General features: G+C 43.9%; 1 protein-coding gene across 2 annotated transcripts in view; it reads left to right on the top strand.

The window, feature by feature from the left end:
• Positions 1-19,472, top strand: part of LOC117363650 (putative tetratricopeptide repeat protein 41) — a 201,004-nt gene that overhangs the window by 170,401 nt on the left and 11,131 nt on the right. The window contains exons 13-14 of one of the 2 annotated variants that reach the window (XM_033951744.1): positions 198-347; positions 9,901-10,034. In XM_033951744.1, coding sequence (XP_033807635.1) covers positions 198-347; positions 9,901-10,034 — 284 coding nt within the window. Of the gene's footprint in view, positions 1-197; positions 348-9,876; positions 10,035-19,472 lie in introns of both variants that reach the window. The other variant, XM_033951743.1, reaches the window with a different exon arrangement.

Raw genomic sequence — 19,472 nt, 5'->3', positions numbered from 1 at the left:
AAAAAAACCCTTGAGATTAAGATATGATTTGCCATTTCTGTCTATTGGAATATTGTTTTTAAAGTGACATACCTCTATTTTATTTCTTCCTTTTACCTTTCTGTGGTATTGCACTAGTGTTTGCCTTCCTAGTCTAAAAGATGTTGTACATTTTGGAACCTTAACTTTGTGCTATAATTCATATAATTTATTTCTAGATTTTTCACTGGATTCTATTCCAAGGCTAAAATTTGTTTTCGAGCCTGTTTAGATACCAGATGCAGATTATATGGCCAATCTCATATCCTAGTTGGAGAAGTACAAGAATACTTGGCAGACTTGCTAAATCACTTGAAGAATCTTAAAGAGTAAGCAATGTTTTAATTTGAATTTACCTTTGCTGAGGCACTGCATTTTTTAAGATATTTATTTTAAAACTTTTTGTCCATATATACTTATGCAGAGTACAATAAAACATACATAATATAAACAGCTCACATACTCTACATGATACAGCAGATAAATCCTTCCAGTGCAAAGGAAACACGCGTCTTGACCAGTGGGTTATTCACCTCTACTTATGAGTTTTGCAGAAGGAATCATCTACAGCTTTTCAGCTACTATGCCTCCTACATTAATACTTAGGACAGTTCAGAGTGCATTCCCCTGGGAGCTCAGCTCACTTCTGATTTATCAGACGCTTGCATGCAGGCTGAGTGGCTCATGTTGGTCCAAAGGGCTGCAGCAGGTGCCAGCTATATCGATCCCTGAAGATGAATGAGGAGCTAGTAGGATCAAGGGTTTCAAGCTCTTAGAGCCTGGCTAAAAGGCAGCCCGAAGAGACAAGCTTCTGAAGCATCTGATATGCTTGTCTGAAGCAGGAATCTTCTCCTTTGTCCAGCTGCAATGTGAGCTGATACAGACAAGGCACCAGGCAGTTCTGTGAGTATAGCCTATTACTGTCTATGGGAGACTTTGAGGTGATTCCAAAATGGTAGTCGAGGGTATCTGGGACTTCCTGTAGGGTATCCCACCTCCAAAAACCCCTTCCTGAATTATTTGAACTCTTATTCAGCTCTCTCAGGCTCTTTTTTGGTGCCAAAATGCTGCCAAGGTGGCCATCTTAGATTTCCCAATTTTAATTTAAAAGCCTCTATGTGCCTCAAAACACCTAGATTTTTCTATTAATTGATTTTTATGGATTTCCCAGTTCTTTCTACCCCTGTATCATGTCAGTTTTGTGCTGTATAACTGGCTAAGGAGCAACCCATGTGCCGCAGGGTATGTGAGGGGATGGGAGCACTGGGCATAGCCCCCTCTAGTCCCTCCAGGGTCTTAGAGTTGCAGGAAGCTTGATTGTTGGGGCAAAAATCCCTTCTAGGTCTCTCAAATTGCAAGTCGGTGGAATCAGCGAAACGTAAGTGTGCAGTTGCCTTGGAACCCATGAGGAGACAGCAAATGTCTCTGTAGAGGTCCTCAGGAGATCCAGTTCAGGGATCTAACTCTGATTTTGTGAGTTTAATTACATAAGAACATAACATAAGAATTGCCACTTCTGGGTCAGACCAGTGGTCCATCATGCCCAGCAGTCCACTCACGTGGCGGCCCTTAGGTTAAACACCAGTGCCCTGAGAATAACCTTTCCAGTTCTGATTCAGCAGGAACTTGTCTAACTTTGCCTTGAATCCCTGGAGGGTGTTTTCCCCTATAACAGCCTCCGCAAGAGCGTTCCAGTTTTTTACTACACTCTGGGTGAAGAAGAACTTCCTTATGTTTGTAGGGAATCTATCCCCTTTTAACTTTAGAGAGTACCCTCTCATTGGAGAGGGTGAACAACCTGTCTTTATCTAGTAAGTCTATTCCCTTCATTATCTTGAATGTTTTCATCATGTCCCCTCTGTCTCCTCTTTTCAAGGGAGATGAGGCCCAGTTTCTCTAATCGTTCGCTGTACGGCAACTCCTCCAGCTCTTTAACCATTTTAGTCACTCTTCTCTGGACCCTTTCGGGTAGTACTGTGTCCTCCTTCATGTACAGTGACCAGTGCTGGACGCAGTATTCCAGGTGAGGGCATACCATGGCCCGGTACAATGGCATAATAACCTTCTCCGATCTGTTCATGATCCCCTTCTTAATCATTCCCAGCATTCTGTTCGATCTCTTTGCCGCAGCAGCACACTGCGCGGACGGCTTCATTGACTTGTTGACCAGTACTCCCAAGTTTCTTTCCTGAAGGGTCTCTCCAAGTACTGTACCGGACATCCTGTATTCGTGTATAAGATTTTTGTTACCGACATGCATCACCTTACACTTATCCACGTTAAACCTCATTTGCCATGTGGGAGCCCACTTCGAGCGTGTTTGTCACGTTGCAGGCCAGCAGCCCCCTCTCTTCTGCCAGCCATCTGAGCATCTCCCTACCCCTCCCTCACCCTCCCCTCGTGGCGATCCCCACAAGGCCATGCATTCCACCGCAGCCGGAGCCCCGAAGCCGCATCACGCGTGGCCGATGGAAAGATCTCCTCTGACGCAACTTCCTGTTTCCGGTTCCATCAGAGGAGACCCTTCTAGCCGCCACACGCGACACGACCTCAAGGCTCCGGCTGCAACAGAATGCACAGGCCTGCAGAAATCGCCACGAAGGGAAGGCAAGGGGAAGGGAGGGAGATGCACGGACGGCTGGTGGGAGGGAGATACTGGATTGCACAAAGGGTGCAGGGGGGGGTGGAGAGGAGAAGACGCTGAAGCAGCCTGAAGGGAACTGGGGAAGAGAGAGAGGGGAGAAGACGCTGGGAAATAGGGAAGAGAGAGTGGGGAGAAGACGCAGGGAAAGAGGCTAGATTCAGAATATTTGTCTCGCTATCACTAAGTATCATTCTCCCCGTTTGACTCTTCCCTATCAATCTCTTGCCTTTTCTCCCTACCTCCCCAGCTCCTACCCCAATCCCATCCACTTTGGAGTTGAAAAGCTGCAATTGACATCTTCTGCAGTATTCTCATGAGCACAGATGGATAACCCTGTGGTTCAACATACAATCTGTTTACAAAATATCTTATTGATAACTGATAGAACTCCCTAGTTGACAATCGTATGTTAACATTTACTGATCTTCCATTATTTTTTACCAATGTTCTTGTGATTACATTTTGTTAACCGGTTCGAGTCCCTCTTGGGAATGACCCTGTATATAAAACCAAATGTTAGATTAGATTAGATCCCTATTGCACTGGAAAATGCATCCTCTTTCCTATCCCCACTTGTACTTCCTTTCATATTTTCTGAGTTTAAAGTACTATTGTAAACTGCCCAGAAAGGCCTCTCTTTAGGTGTTATAACTAGACTTATTAAACTTGAATCTTAATTTTCAGCAGCATTTATCCAGTCAGTGCACGTAAAAATGTGGAAAGACCACCTCAGCTCTATCTGGATACGACTGGAATAGTTTAGGGTGTAGGAGTTTGAGTGGAACTGGGATTTACCAGCAATATTCAGAAGAGACCCCGGTGACCATCTACTGACAGCAAAAAGGCTGGCCTTACTTTATTCTGGTGGTGATCTGGGAACTGTCTGGAATATTGATATGGAAATGTTTACTGAGCACAATAAGGGTAACATTGTATAAGGCAATTATGGGATCCTTTTTATTAATGCTAAGATGCCCATAGGAATGTGTTAGCACTTGGCATGCACTAAATCAGTTATCGCACCTTAATAACAGGACCTCTAAATGAAAAAAGGGCATCTCAGTCTGTCTGAGGAGAAAGAGGCAAATATTTTCTAAAAGGCTCAGTGTGCATTGACCCATTTATAAAAATTGCGTGTCTGTAAGAATCTGTGTCTGTTTTCTCTTCAGTGCGTCAATCTTTTGCCTTCTTTTTTTTGTGCCTTCCCATACTTATTTTTCTCCGTTTTCCTCATAATTCCTTGCTTTTATTGTGTTCCAGTATTTTAACCGAGTTTAGCTTATTTTTGTCAAATTTTCATTATTTGGTCTTTGGGACACTCTGAACCCTTTTTTCTACCAGGAGCATAGACTGTTTTCAACATCCTAGTTACTCAACTTCCCTGTGCCATTGAGCCTTTTGGCTTGGTATTGTCTGTTTTCCCCTCCATGCCAATGAGGGTACCGAGTGGTTTTAAGAAATGTTCTCGATGTAATCAGATCATTTCAGGCTCCGACCCACATAATTGATGTGTCCAGTGTCTGGGTCCTGAATATTGGGACATTAGCTGTGTCCTCTGTCTTTACATACAAAAAAGGTAATTGAAAGCCCAAAAACTTCAATTTTGAGAAACATTTTGGTACCACGTCGGCATCGAGCATGATGGGGGACTTGAACCTGACACCCAGCCTCCTATAACTCAGGCATCGACATCAGCACAGAGTGCATCAACACTGCATCCAAAGCATCAGGTGTTGGGCTCCTTACAGAGGCAGGTCCCTACTTCCTCTTCATCTATGCCTCCTATTTTATCTAAACCACCAACCTCTCAATCTTCTTCCTCCTCTAGAAGATATTCTGCCTCATCCAGATACTCATATTACTATAACACCAAATGGCATTACAGTCAGCCATCTTCCTCATCTTCTAGGCCTCCGTGATCCTGTGCAAGGCAACAAAGGAAACAAAAATCACAACCTGAATCTTGGTCCAAACAGCAGTCTTCCTTTTTAAAGAGCAATTCAAATGTTTCTCTGCTGCTTCTTCCCAATCTCCCTATTGGAGGCAAATAAATCTACTTCCATCAATGCTGAACTATTTTATGACAATAGATCAGTGGGTGCTTCTGGCCTTACTCTGGATCAGAAAATCTCCAAACCACTCACCAAAAGAGTCTCTTTTCAACTCCCTCCAGAAGACCCACCTTCACCATGAACTCTTGGCCCTTCTCCAACTAAACGCAACTGAATCTGCTGCTCTGCAGGAATAAGGCCAGGGGTTCTACTCAAAAATATTTCCTGATGCCAATAAAGATCAGAGGCCTTTGATCAATTCTATACCTCCAAGGCCTCAACAAATACTTGTTGAAGGAGAAGTTTCACATGGTCTCTATAGGAACCCTTCTACCTCTACTGGTAAAAGGTGATTGGCTTTCCTCTCTGGATCTCAGATGCTTACACTCACATATCCATCCTACCTGCTCACAGAAAAAATTATCTTCATTTTTGCATTGGATCTCAACATTTCCAATACAACATTCTGTCCTTTGGCTTCAGCCCATTGTGTCTTCATGAAATGCCTAGTAGTAATGGTGGCAGCCCTTCACACATGAAGGTTTCACATATTTCCCTACTTAGATGACTGGTTCATCAAGGCATCATTGTCACAAACAGCTCAGCATGCTATCAATTCCAAAATTTATCTCCTAGAGCTGCTTGAATTTGCAGTCAACTACCAAAAGTTACATCTGCACCCTTTTCAGGCATTGGCATTCATAGCTGAGCTTTTCTACTGCAGCAGAGAGTGGACTATCTCATTCACCTGTATCAAACAGTCTCCTCCTTTCGACGCACTTCCACACATCGTATGTTACGCCTTCTTAGTCACATGGCATCCATTAGCACATCTTCACCTCAAGAGTTCCACAATGGACCCTGTCAACCCAATGGTCTCATGCAGCGGGACATCTGTCTGCTACGATCCAAGTCACCTCGGACCTGTGACACACTGTCAAATGGTGGATGGTCTCGCTTGAGTTCTTCCCTTCCAGTCATCCCACCATCACAAACTTCTAACCACATATCAATCTTCTTGAACTGCAAGCAATAGGCAACACTCTCAAAACATTGCAGGACCATCTACTCCAACTGGTAGTTCTTTTCCATACAGATAATCAAGTTGCCATGTTCTACCTGAACAAACAAGGGGGCATGGGAACTCACCCCCTCTACATGGAAGCAGCAGAAATTTGGATTTGGGCAACTGCTCACGGCATACTTAAGGTGACCATATGTCCCGTTTTGAACGGGACAGTCCCATTTTTGGATCCCCTGTCCCATTGTCCCCACACACAGCTTCGGGATGCCAAAATGTCCCATTTTCAGGGACAGCGTCCTGAAGCTGTGCGCGGGGACAACGGGACAGGCGATCGCTTCCTGTCCCTCTCGTGCTGCATCAAAAAAATAACACAAAAGCCTCCCTCCAGGCCCGATTTAAACTTCCCCCGGTCCACCGCCGCTACTCCTCTGCTTACCTTCCTGCCACTACTCGCACCCGGAAGCCTTCTTCCCAATGTCAATTCTGACATCAGAGAGGACGTTCCGAGCCAGTCAATCACTGCCTGGCTGTCCCGGAACGTCCTCTCCGACGTAGAATTGACGTCGGGAAGAAGGCTTCCGGGTGCGAGTAGTGGCAGGGAGGTAAGCAGAGGAGCAGCGGCGGTGGACCGGGGGAAGTTTAAATCGGGCCTGGAGGCAGGCTTTTGTTTACCGGGGGGGGGGGGGGGAAGGAGGCAGGCAGGCTGGCTGGCTGGCTCTGGGGGAGGGAAGGAGGTAGGCAGGTTTTGGTGGAGACAGGCAGGCAGGCTTTGGGGGAGGCAGGCAGGCAGACTGGTTGACTTTGGGGGAAACAGGCAGGCTGGCTCTGGGGGAGGCAGGCAGGCTGGCTCTGGGGGAGGCAGGCAGGCAGACTGGCTGACTTTGGGGGAGACAGGCAGGCTGGCTTTGGGGGAGGTAGGCAGGCAGGCAGGCAGGCTGGCTTTGGGGGAGGTAGGCCGGCAGGCTTTTTGGGAGGGGGTGGGACAAAGGCTGGAAGGCAGTGAGGGGACATAGAAAGGAGGGATGAAGGAAGGAGAGAAAACGGCAGAGAAGGGGGGGTTGTAAGTAGAAGAAAGACTAGAGAGATAAAGGCCTGGACCAAAGGGGAAAGACAGGAGGCAGAAGCAGGACTTTGGGAGGTGCAGACAGAGGGGGAGAGCCCCTGAGGAAGAGCAGAGAGAGGCAAGATCATAACAGAGGAGGGAGAGAGAGAGAGGGGGAGACCTGGAACAAAAGGTACAAAGGAGAACTGACACTCGATCTGGGGGCACTAAGGACATAGGAAGGAGGCACTGGGGACACTAAGGACATAGGAAGGAGGCACTGGGGACACTAAGGACATAGGAAGAAGGCACTGGGGGCACTAGGGACATAGAAAGGGGCACTAACGATATAGGAAGGAGGCGCTGGGGACACTAAGGACAAAGGAAGGAAGGAGGGAGGGAATAGAAAGGGACAATTGTTGGGCCTGAGTGCAGAAAGAAATGAAAGATAGGATGCATAGTCAGAAGGAAATGCAACCAGAGACTTATGAAATCACCAGACAGCAAAGGTAAGAAAAATGATTTTATTTTCAATTTAGTGATTAAAATGTGTCAGTTTTGAGAATTTATATCTGCTGTCTATATTTTGCACTATATTTGTCTATTTTTCTATAGTTACTGAGGTGACATCGTTGAAAACCCCCCAAATATAAATGATAATTAACATTTTCTCTGCATATAGGGTGCTTTGTGTTTTTTTAAATTTTATGGTTACCATTATGAAATAAGATATTTTGTTTACATGAAAAATGAATGGAAGAAATTGGGGGCATGGCTAGGGCAGGATTGGGGGGGAACTGATTAATAGATGTCCCGTTTTGATGAAAAAAATAAATGGTCACGTTACGCATACTTCTCAGAACAGTTTACATAGCAGGAAAGCAGAATGTCTTGACAGACTAATTGAGCAGATTCTTTTAGCCTCACAAATGGTCTTTCAGCACATCTGTCTCATATCAGATTTTCTCCAAATGGGGGACACCAGACATAGATCTCTTCACTTCCCTCACAATAACAAACTTCCACAATTTTGCTGCAGATTCTATGCTCCCAATCGCATTGCATGGGATGCCTTCCTCATTCATTGGGGGACAGATTCCTCTACACATATCTTTCAGTATCTTTCAACGGGAAAACTCTACTCAAACTTTGCTAAGATTGAGGTACCATGATCCTCATGGCACTGCTTTGGCCATGCCAGGTTTGGTTTCTGTTCCTCCTAGAGATCTCAGCCACGAAACCCTGGAGTTCTAACCATTTCCAACACTACTGATGCAGAACAAGGGATCCCTTCTTCACCCTAGCCCCCACTCATTAGCACAAACAGTGTGGTTCCTTTCATTGAACAAGTAAATGCTTTCTGCCTCTCAGCTGCAACACCTGCTGTTATTGAAGCATCTAGAAAACCCTCCTCTCAGCACTGCTACCACTTCAAATGGATGAGATTCTCTTTTTGTGTGCATCACATTCTCTAGAACCCATCACATGTCTATTTCCATCCATACTGGACTACCTTCTCTACCTCTGCTCTAATGACCAATTTGGTTCACCCACATCCCAGTGCTATTAGTGCATTCCACTATCTCCGATTAAAAAAAAAACAACCTTTATCCCTTGGTAGCCTATTTCATAAAAGGCCTATTCCACACAAAACCACCTCTATCAAGCCTCCACCTGTTTGGGATCCTAACATAGCACTATCTACTCTAATGTAGTCTCTCTTTTGAGCCGCTTACATTTTGTTCTCTCAAACTTCTCACTTAGAAGGTAATTTTCCTCATTGCCCTTACGTCTACATGTCGTGTGAGTGAACTTCAAGCTCTTGTGTCTGATCCTTCCTACACAAGATTTTACCATGACAGAATAGTCTCATCTAAAATTCTTCCCTAAAGTTGTCACAGAATACCACCTCAACCAGTCCATAGTTCTGTCTGTTTTCTTTCCAATACTATATTTGCATCTTGGAGAAGCAGCTCTTAAAACCTTTAACTGCAAATGTGCTTTTGCATACTACCTGGCCCAGACTAAACTTCATAGAGGATCCTTACAGCTTTTTGTGGCTTATGAAAGTTATGACCCTAACGGACTTGGAGTTCTTTTATCAAGAGAATCATTTCCATTTGGCTAGTAGACTGTATCTCCTCCACCAGGGCTGGATTTTCCTATAGGCTAACTAGGCTTCAGACTAGGGCCTCAAGATCAAGAGGGACCTACATTCAAATTGTTAGCAAAATTAAAATTACACTATTCTAAAAACAGTGAACACTAAAACACTGAACCGAAAATAAGGAGAAATTCTACACTTCGGGATCGGAACCGGCTCCGGACGCAGTGGGGCGCCGACTCGGCTTCTCCTTTTCTTTTTCTTGCCCTGGGAGGAGGATCGGGGAGGGAAAGACGTCAGTCTGGAAACAGCTGGGCAAAGCCCAGCCCCGCGGGGAGAGAGGCAAAACGTGGATCCGTCAGGACAGGGCAGCCCAGACTGGCATGGGGGGGGGGGGGGGGTGTTTCAGTGGAAGGGGGATGGGAGGCAGGCGGGCATCGGAGGGGGGGTGAGGTGAGGAAGGACGCACTGGGGGCACTATGGACATAGGAAGGGGCAATATTGTGTGTTATGTTTGATTAGTTATTGTTACAAGTACTATATATGGTGTTGAGAATAAATGTCCAAATAAGTGTTCTCGACTTTTTTCTATTTATTATCCGTGTCACATTTTTTATAAAGGTTAGTACCAATAACAACATGTTTCATTTAACATATTGATATATATCACAGTAATGATGTATTTTATTATCTCTCATGTAATTTACAAACTTAAAAATGGGAGGTGAAAGGGCCTCATAAGTGGAATAGCCTAGGGCCTCTTTTCATCTAAATCCGTCCCTGTCCTTCACATATACTCAGCTGTTTATAATACACTGAATAGTATTCAGGTAAGATTTAAAATGACAGTACACTTGGTAGTGTCCGTACCAGATTAAATGGATGTTGTTACCCACGTGTGAGAATATATGCCTGCTACAGCTAAGTATCTGCTGTTTTACCTTTCAGATCTGTTTACTTACCATTTGCTTTGTTCTTCCTTTCTGGTTACAGTGTTAAAATTATATATATTTTCAGGACCTATAGAAGACAAGCAATTGAGAATTATAATGAAGTGATAAAGATAAAAGAAGACATGGAACGCTTGGCCACATCTCTTCAAGTCAGGAAGCAGCTTAGACTGAGTCTAAGTAATACTCTATATAAACTAGGTACTACTAATTCATTGGGGGAGCAATACTGCATTACAAAACAGTAATATTAGAGGAAAGCTTCTGTCGACTATTAATTTCTGATAGTTATGGTCTATTTCATTGCATTTTACTTGTTGTGGATTTCCTTATAACAGGGAAGGGGAAGGCCCACCATTTTGGAGAAGTGGGCCTGCGAGCAGGAGGCACTGGGCATCTCCTCCTGCTGTCATCCTAATTTAGAGGTATAGGGGAGGTTTGGGGTGGGTAGGGTGGGGTAGTTCGGGAGGATGGGGGGGCAACCGTCCTGCCAATTCTTGGTAAAATAGGGGAGAGGAGGGGTTGGTTCAGGGGGTCCTGTTAGGTAAGTTCTGTGGTGGTGGTGGGGTTTGCAGCAGTGGGCAACCCTCCTGCCTCTATTTTGGTTCCGGGGAGGGGGGTATGTGGCTCACTTTTTATTATTATTATTATTATTATTGTGGCACAACATAAGAACATAAGAGATGCCGCTGCTGGGTCAAACCAGTGGTCCATCATGCCCAGCAGTCCACTCATGTGGTAGCCCTTTTGGTCAAAGACCAGCGCCCTAACTGAGACTAGCCCTACCAACGTACGTCCTTGTTCAGTAGGAACTTGTCTAACTTCGTCTTGAATCCCTGGAGGGTGTTTTCCCCTATGACAGCCTCCGGGAGGGCGTTCCATTTTTCCACCACTCTCTGGGTGAAGAAGAACTTCCTTACGTTTGTACGGAATCTACCCCCTTTCAACTTTAGAGAGTGCCCTCTTGTTCTCTATGCCTTGGAGAGGGTGAACAACCTCTCCTTATCCACTAAGTCTATCCCTTTCAGTACCTTGAATGTTTCGATCATGTCCCCTCTCAATCTCCTCTGTTCAAGAGAGAAGAGGCCCAGTTTCTCTAATCTTTCGCTGTACGGCAGTTCCTCCAACCCCCTAACCATTTTAATCGCTCTTCTCTGGACCCTTTTGAGTAGTAACCGTGTCCTTCTTCATGTACGGCGACCAATGCTGGACGCAGAACTCCAGGTGATGGCACACCATGGCCCGGTACAGCGGCATGATAACCTTCTCAATCTGTTCGTGATACCCTTCTTTATCATTCTTAGCATTCTGTTCGCCTTTTTCGCCGCCGCCGCAACACATTGTGTAGATGGCTTCATCGACTTGTCGATCAGAACTCCCAAGCCCCTTTCCTGAGAGGACTCTCCAAGTACCGCCCCGGATATCCTGTACTCATGCTTGAGATTTTTGATACAGACATGCATCACTTTACACTTATCCACGTTGAACCTCATCTACCATGTCAATGCCCATTCCTCGAGCCTGATTATATCATGTTGTAGATCTTCGCAATCCCCTTGCGTCTTCACTACTCTGAATAACTTTGTGTCATCGGCAAATTTAATCACCTCACTAATCGTACCTATGTCCAGATTGTTTATAAATATGTTGAAGAGTACAGGTCCAAGCACTGAGTGGCAGGAGGTTGCTTTGGGGCTTTCCTTGCTGCTCAGCTATTCAGGCTTCCCCAAACAGGCTATGGGCATGTGTCAAAGTCGCTCTCATAGTAACCGATCAGATGGGATTGTGAATCTCCATGCAAATCATTTGCATGCAAACTTGTTGGAACATTGATCGCTATTACAGAATCGGCCAACAAATTGTCCCACTGTGACCATGTTTTGTTTATCTAGCCCTGTATCTCCAGCTGTCAAATGTATGAAAAAGCACTGAGGAAGTGGGGAAGCTTATGACCACCCAACCTTCTTAAAAAGGAACTATTCCTTTCTGAGGAGACAATGCCCTCTATCTACTGATCTGGCCACAAATGATCTAGATGGGACAAAGCTCACAAGTCTTTGCAAGGAACGAACAAATCCACTCAGACTCCCTCTTATCCCTCTATCCTGGAATTCCTCAAATCCATTCTCCACCAGATCCACGCAAAAATTAAAACTATCCTTCCCCTCCTCAAAGGGTATCCCCCTCGTCGGTAAACTCGGGTCCTCCCTCCACTTCAGAATCGCTCAGCTCTGGAATAGTCTCCCTTCCCCTCTCCGCAACTTGAGCCCCCTTCTACCATTCCGTAAGCTTCTGAAGACTTGGCTCTTCTCCAAAACGTAACCCGTCCCCTCCCTATTATTATCACACCTAACCTCTCTCTTACTTACTTCTATAAATCCACTGGAGTTCCGTTGCTTCCCTAACCATGTAAACCGTGTCGAGCTCCACCTGTGGAGATGATGCGGTATATAAACCCAAGATTTAGTTTAGTTTAGTTTAGGTATAATTATATACTTAGCTCTTTATAATCTGCAGGTGATAAAATAGGACTTACAGCGATCTGGCAACCAGTATCTGGCAAGTAACTACCTAGACGATTCCCCCCAGATTGTTCCCATCCACCAGTTGCCACCTGGACTATAACCACCATGGGCTTTTGTCACCATTGCATAGTTCCCTTCTGGACAGTTCTCCCCTCTCCCCCAGTATTACCTGTGATGTTTTTACACTGGCAATATAAGCATGCTTTTCAGAGCAGGTAACTTGGGGGGAGAGGGTGGGGGACAAAACAGCTGGGGAGAATAGAGGGGGGTGTCAACTTCCAGGGTCGCCATTAATTGTTCTTACACTGGCAGTACGAGCAGGCTTTTTAGAGCTGGTAACTTGGGGGGAAGGGGTGGGGGAGAATAGAGGGGGCTTAATGCTGGGATAGGAGTAGATACTCAGTGACTCTCCTCACACACACACATCCTGAGTCCTTCCCTCACATACCCATTTGACTCTTCTTTCACTGACAGTCACACTCACAAATACTCATGATGACTCTTCTCACACACACACACCCCTGAGTCCCTCTCCCAGATACAGGTACTTATAGTGACATCTCACTCACAGCCTTAGTCCCTCTCTCAGATATTCATAGTGACTTTTCTGTCTCATACACATACAGCCTAAACCCCTCACCCCTCCCCTTTCCCACATACACAACTGTTCCATTCACACGCTGAGTACGTGCAGCTCCTGAGTGTTAGGGTTTGTGGGAGACTTCGTGTTAGGATAAGTTTTTTTGTGTGTTGAATGTGTGGTTTTGTTTATTATTAGATATATGTCTGGTCATGGAAGGGAATTATCTATCATGAATGAGTGGGAACTGTCCTGTGGGAATTGACCTACTTGGTAATATTCCAGTTGGCAACTGGTTGGTGAGAACTGTCTGGGTTGTTACTAACCTAGAACCGATCTGGCATAGCTGCTATTCATTAGAGGACAAGCGATAAGCACAATAGTAGTGGGGACTCTTTCAAGCTGCCTAGCTCTGGGGAATTCTAGAAGAGAGGCAGATCATGAATGCTAGATCCAAAGCCACAAGGCCCTGCACAAGTCTTGGCACCAGTGGCTGTACCCAGTGGGTCAATAATCGGCCGGCATCAGTCTGTACTTTTTTAAATCTACTACTACTAGAAAAGGACAAAACCCCAGCCATTACAGAATTAGAAATAAACAGCACCAAGTACCCAATACAGCCTGCCCTAAAACTCCTTGGGGTAATAATAGACAGATGCTGCACCATGCAACTTCAAATCAGCAAGACCATCCAGAAAGCATTTGGACTCATGCGCAAACCTGCGACAACTAAGAAAATTCTTAGACAGGGAGCAATACCATCTCATAGTTCAATCCCTAGTCCTGGGACTTTTGGACTACTGCAACATTACCTACCATGCCCTGCAAGTATGACAAAACAACTGCAGACAGTATAAAACACAGCCCTCAGACTGATCTACTCATTAAGCAAATAAGACCACATCACTACCGCATACCTAGACTCATACTGGCTCTCCACTCAAGTGAAAATATTGTTCAAATTATACTGTACATTATTCAAAGTAATGAACGGCACTGCCCCCTCCTACCTAACCGATCGCTTAAACCGAAACAAAACAACCAGACCTTGGAGAACTCATATCCCATTTATTCATCCCCCAATCAAAGGAACACAGCACAAGAAGATGTACGACAGCCTACTAGCAATGCAAGCAGCGAAAATAGACTACCACCTCTCAAACATACTGACAACTACGTCTGACTACAAAATTTTCCGAAGGGAAATCAAAACCCTGTTATTCAGAAAATTTATCAAGAAAAACTAAAACTTCTCCTTATTGCTCCCAATCCTGTAATTTACCAAGCAATCTCTCAACCATGTAATTAGCACCATTTCCTGTAACTTTCTTGGAAATGTCCAGTTATCTTCTTCTGTAATCTACCTAGAACTGCAAGGTATAAGCGGAATAGAAGTCGCTAATGTAATGTAATGTAAATGCCAGCTAAATTAGCCTTGGATATTCAGTGCCAGGCCATGTACGGGCACCAGCACTGAATATCCGTGACTAACTGTCCCAGTACTGACCATAGGAGCTTATGCACAAGACAGTTATGCGGAGCCTAAATGAATATTGGCCAGGATCTGCATAAGAAAAATCTGCAGATCCCCCCCACCCCCGGTCTCCATCCTTGTCATACAATTCTAGATCTTCTCCCCCACCCCATCCAACATGCAGGATAGGTGTCTCCAGGCTTACTGTCAATCCCTGATGGTCCAGGAGGGGCAATGTTTGTGAAACAATACCTACTTCTGAAAGGTCACTTGGACACACAAAGTCAGAGGCGTGAAGAAAGTACAAGAGGTTTATTACAGCATGCTGGACTCTAGTGCAGTTAACAGCCTGCACTAGAGTGTTAGAATCAGGAAATGCATGGACTTTTATGCCCTTTTCACTAAGCATACACAAACTAATATATGCAAAAACTACAATTTTCATTTGTTACTTCTATAACTTTTCTACAATTATTATTGGTCCTAAGCCAGCACTTATGATAGGTTCAGGGATACAACTTATAGTCCTATAGGAAACTAGCTCATTTCTCTGCTTATCTAAATCTTACAGTTCTAAATATTACATGTACAGGAGGGTAGGGTACATCATGGCTCAAACTCTTATCTATTTAGCTTACAATGTGGTAAGATAGGGACATACATTTTAGGCAGATGAGGTCAGTAGATTGTACACTGTTTTCAGCTATGTAGGCCAGAGCAATATTTTAAACAACTGTTAACCATTTCATGACCCTACACTTCCACCCTTACTGTCTGCCTTTCTAAAATGGTTGCTACAACCTCTCATGGCAGTTTTCTGATACTATTGAAGTACCACAAGGCTGCTGCTGGGGTGTAGGAGTAATTGGGTATAATAAAACTATCAGGCATTTACAAATAAGCAATTACACTGCACTGGAGTCTAGAGGGAAAACAATACCTAACACAGTGTCCCATGATTCATTCTTTTGCAATATTATTGGAAAGTATGAAACCAGAGAATATCTGAAAATTATTATGGAAATAGATTGAAATATTTGGCAAGCAGCAATAAACAATAAAATAATGATCAGGGATAAATATATATATATATATATATATTATCATACAATCACTAAATTAGTAATCAGAAAATATGACTATCACACAATATATCCTTAAGTAAACAAACTACATAAGAAACATAAGAAATGCCTGCACCGGATCAGACCTTGGGTCCATCTAGTCCGGCAATCCGCACATGTGGAGGCCCAGCCAGGCCTACCCTGGCGAATACCTTAGTTATTCGTATCCCTCAATGTGGCTTTCAAGAAGATGTGCATCCAACTTGCCCTTAAATCCTTGAATGGTGGTTTCCTCCACAACCTCTTCCGGCTAATTACCAAGGGTCCCGTATAACATCCCTAGCTAGCAAAAGATAAATCCTGTCTAACCCAGTGAATTGAAGGGAAATATCCAAATCTCACCATATAGTCCAGTTTCTTATCAGCAACAGATGGTAGACAGAATTCCTCCTCAGAGCTACAAGCCTGTCAGCGAACTCCAGTGTTCCAGCAGGGAAGAAGACAGAATCACAGCTCAGCCCAGACACAAGGTCTTCCATGACAGTTCAGCTGCAGATCTTTCAAGGTACAGGTTGTAATTCAGAGATAAAGTTCATTAGTGACAAACACAAATGTTCTCTGCAGAACACCAACAGTCTCTTTCCCTCAGTAGAGGGTAGGCACAACACCCAGAAGATATTCTCTTATATATTTTATTTCTCCTGTCTGCACAAAAGAACTTCACAAGTGTAGATCAGACTCTTCCAAATCCAAACTTGACTAAGTCAAGTTTGCGCAGGCTGTCTCTTTGTCATGCACAGGTGACCCATCAGAACCTATCCAGCAGGAGCTTTTTTGGTCACAAAGAAGAATAATGAATAGAGTTCTTGTAGAAGGGACTGGCCAGACAGTAAAAAATGCCAAGATCATAAGAGCACAAGACACAGTTCAGAGCAATGTATGCAAAACTGTCTCTCCTCCACATGTTCTCACGGCAACAGAGGCCCAGTGCTGGTAAATGTTCTTGGCTGTGCACACACAGATCTTGTAAACACATCCATAATGCACCAGGAGAGAAAAGATGGTTCTTGGCCTAAGTTTGTAGGCCTGAAGGCTCCAAAAGGTAGAGCAGGGATAATCCCTATAGGGGAACCTCTCCAGCTTTGCTTTTGTCTGGGTTAATATGGCTAAATCTTCTCAGATTGATCCCACTCACCTGGATTCTGCTCGCCTAAAGAAAAATAAACAAATAAACTAGAGAGAAGGGGAGGGGAACTGAGTTATCCCCTTCCACTAAATCCTGTATCCAGTATTGCACTTTGAAAATTACCTCAGGTGTGGGATTAGCTGGCAGAAAAGGCTGGTGAATTGGCCTAGTTACTCTGAAATAAGTTCTGCTGCCACCCAAACATTCTGCCTCCCGCACAAGCTCCCTCAAAAATATCAATAAAAGAGGAAAGCTCCCCTTCCTGCAATGCAGATGCATACGTTCACCTATTTTCACTAACTGGTATTGTAGTTTGGAACTAACATTACATAGTTTGAAGTTCTTCTAATGTTCTGGAAGTGAAGAAACAACTCCCCATCCAATTATTTAATCCTCTTTAAGAGAAAAGAAAGTAGTGGGGAAACAGAGAAAGGGTGGAGAAGAACTCAGATCCCTTTGTAAATCATTTCTGCTCCAGATCTTTTTTTTTTTAATAGAGCTTAAAAACTGAAGTGAGCTTCTCCTCTTCTCAACTGACGCCTAGTTCTCCAACTGGGTCAAGAGCTCCCTCAGTAACCAGTCCAGAAGCTGCACAGTCTGCTCATCATCATCCACTAGAGACAGAGAAATACTGAACATTCTAAGGCTGCATGGTGCCTTTAAGAAGAAAATCAAATAGAACTTCTATAATTTCCAGGTTATAAGTCACATATTTGTATAGGTTGCAAGGACCAAAAACAGTAGAAAATCTCGGTAAAGTTGACACATAAGTTACTTCTTAATATAAGACCTGGCAAAACAAAGGGTGCTGGCATTTTGAACCCCACTGAATATCATCAGAATTTTGCTACTTGAGACATAACATAAATACAGGAAGTCAGTAAGAATACATGTAAAAAAACCTAAAATATTAATTGGTAAAACAATTATACAAATCTACCATATCAGTATTTTTATTTTATTCAACATCAACAATTCTGCTATAGAAATTAGATTATATTTTAGAGGCAGCTTACAGGTAAATTAAGTGAATGAAAACTGGAATATATAAAACAGTTCTGTCATAGAAATTTACCGTACAAGTAAATATTATATTAATCATCATCATTTTCTCAAAATCCTTCAAAGCTCTCATTCTTGGTATGACTGTGAAAGAAATCAGAAATTTCTGGAGGTACAGGTACTGGTATGATAAAGAAGGAAATCACGAGTAGATTGGAGAAAGTAATACTACCGCTTTATAGAGCGATAGTCAGACCACACTTGGAATACTGCATCCAGCATTGGTCTCCATACCTAAAGAAAGATTTAAAAGTACTCGAGAAGGTGCAGAGACGAGCAACAAAGCTAATAAAGGGCATGGAGAACTTGGAATATGAGGAACGACTTAAGAGACTGGGATTGTTCTCCCTTGAGAAGAGGAGACTGCGAGGGGATATGATCGAGACTTCAAAATACTGAAAGGAATCGACCAAATAGAGCAGGATAAAAAACTATTTACAATGTCCAATGTGACAAAGACAAGAGGACATGGACTAAAGCTAAGGGGGGACAGGTTCAGGACAAATATCAGGAAATTCTGCTTCACGCAACGAGTGGTAGAAACCTGGAATGCTCTCCCAGAAGAGGTAATTGCGGAATCCACCATTCTAGGGTTTAAGGGTAAGTTGAGATGTACATCTCCTTATGAGTGGCTTAAGGTGACATAGGTAAGGGTAAGCTAGATGTGCATCTTTTATGAGAAGCTTAGAGTGATATGGGGTCTAATACTATGCCAGGGTACACCTGGCGGGGCCTCCGTGTGTGCGGATCGCTGGACTTGATGGACCTAGGGTCTGTTCCGGAGATGGCACTTCTTATGTTCTTATGTATTCTTCTTTATCTTCATTGTCATCATCATCATCTTCATTGTTATCCTCTCTATTATTTTTGCCTTTTTAAAGCTAGATTTTATCTTCTCACTTACGCCATTCCATGCTGTTACCACACACTGAGCCACTTCCGCAAATGTGGCATGGTGCGGCCTATAGCTATAAAGCTATGTTTGCCATTGGACATCCAGTTCTCCCATAGATAATGCAACACATATTTTAAACTTACATAGTAACATAGTAGATGACGGCAGATAAAGACCCAAATGGTCCATCCAGTCTGCCCAACCTGATTCAATTAAAAATTTTTTTTTTTTTAATTTTTTCTTCTTAGCTATTTCTGGGCAAGAATCCAAAGCTTTACCCGGTACTGTGCTTGGGTTCCAACTGCCGAAATCTCTGTTAAGACTTACTCCAGCCCATCTACACCCTCCCAGCCATTGAAGCCCTCCCCTGCCCATCCTCCACCAAACGGCCATACACAGACACAGACCGTGCAAGTCTGCCCAGTAACTGGCCTAGTTCAATATTTAATATTATTTTCTGATTCTGTGTTCATCCCATGCTTCTTTGAACTCAGTCACAGTTTTACTCTCCACCACCTCTCTCGGGAGCGCATTCCAGGCATCCACCACCCTCTCCGTAAAGTAGAATCTCCTAACATTGCCCCTGAATCTACCACCCCTCAACCTCAAATTATGACCTCTGGTTTTACCATTTTCCTTTCTCTGGAAAAGATTTTGTTCTACGTTAATACCCTTCAAGTATTTGAACGTCTGAATCATATCTCCCCTGTCTCTCCTTTCCTCTAGGGTATACATATTCAGGGCTTCCAGTCTCTCCTCATACGTCTTCTGGCGCAAGCCTCCTATCATTTTCGTCGCCCTCCTCTGGACCGCCTCAAGTCTTCTTACGTCTTTCGCCAGATACGGTCTCCAA

This window comes from Geotrypetes seraphini, chromosome 7, assembly GCF_902459505.1.
Source record: "Geotrypetes seraphini chromosome 7, aGeoSer1.1, whole genome shotgun sequence".
Taxonomy (NCBI): Eukaryota; Metazoa; Chordata; class Amphibia; order Gymnophiona; family Dermophiidae; genus Geotrypetes; species Geotrypetes seraphini.
The sequence above is the reverse complement of the archived record's forward strand: the minus strand, read 5'-3'. Positions and strand labels throughout refer to the sequence as shown.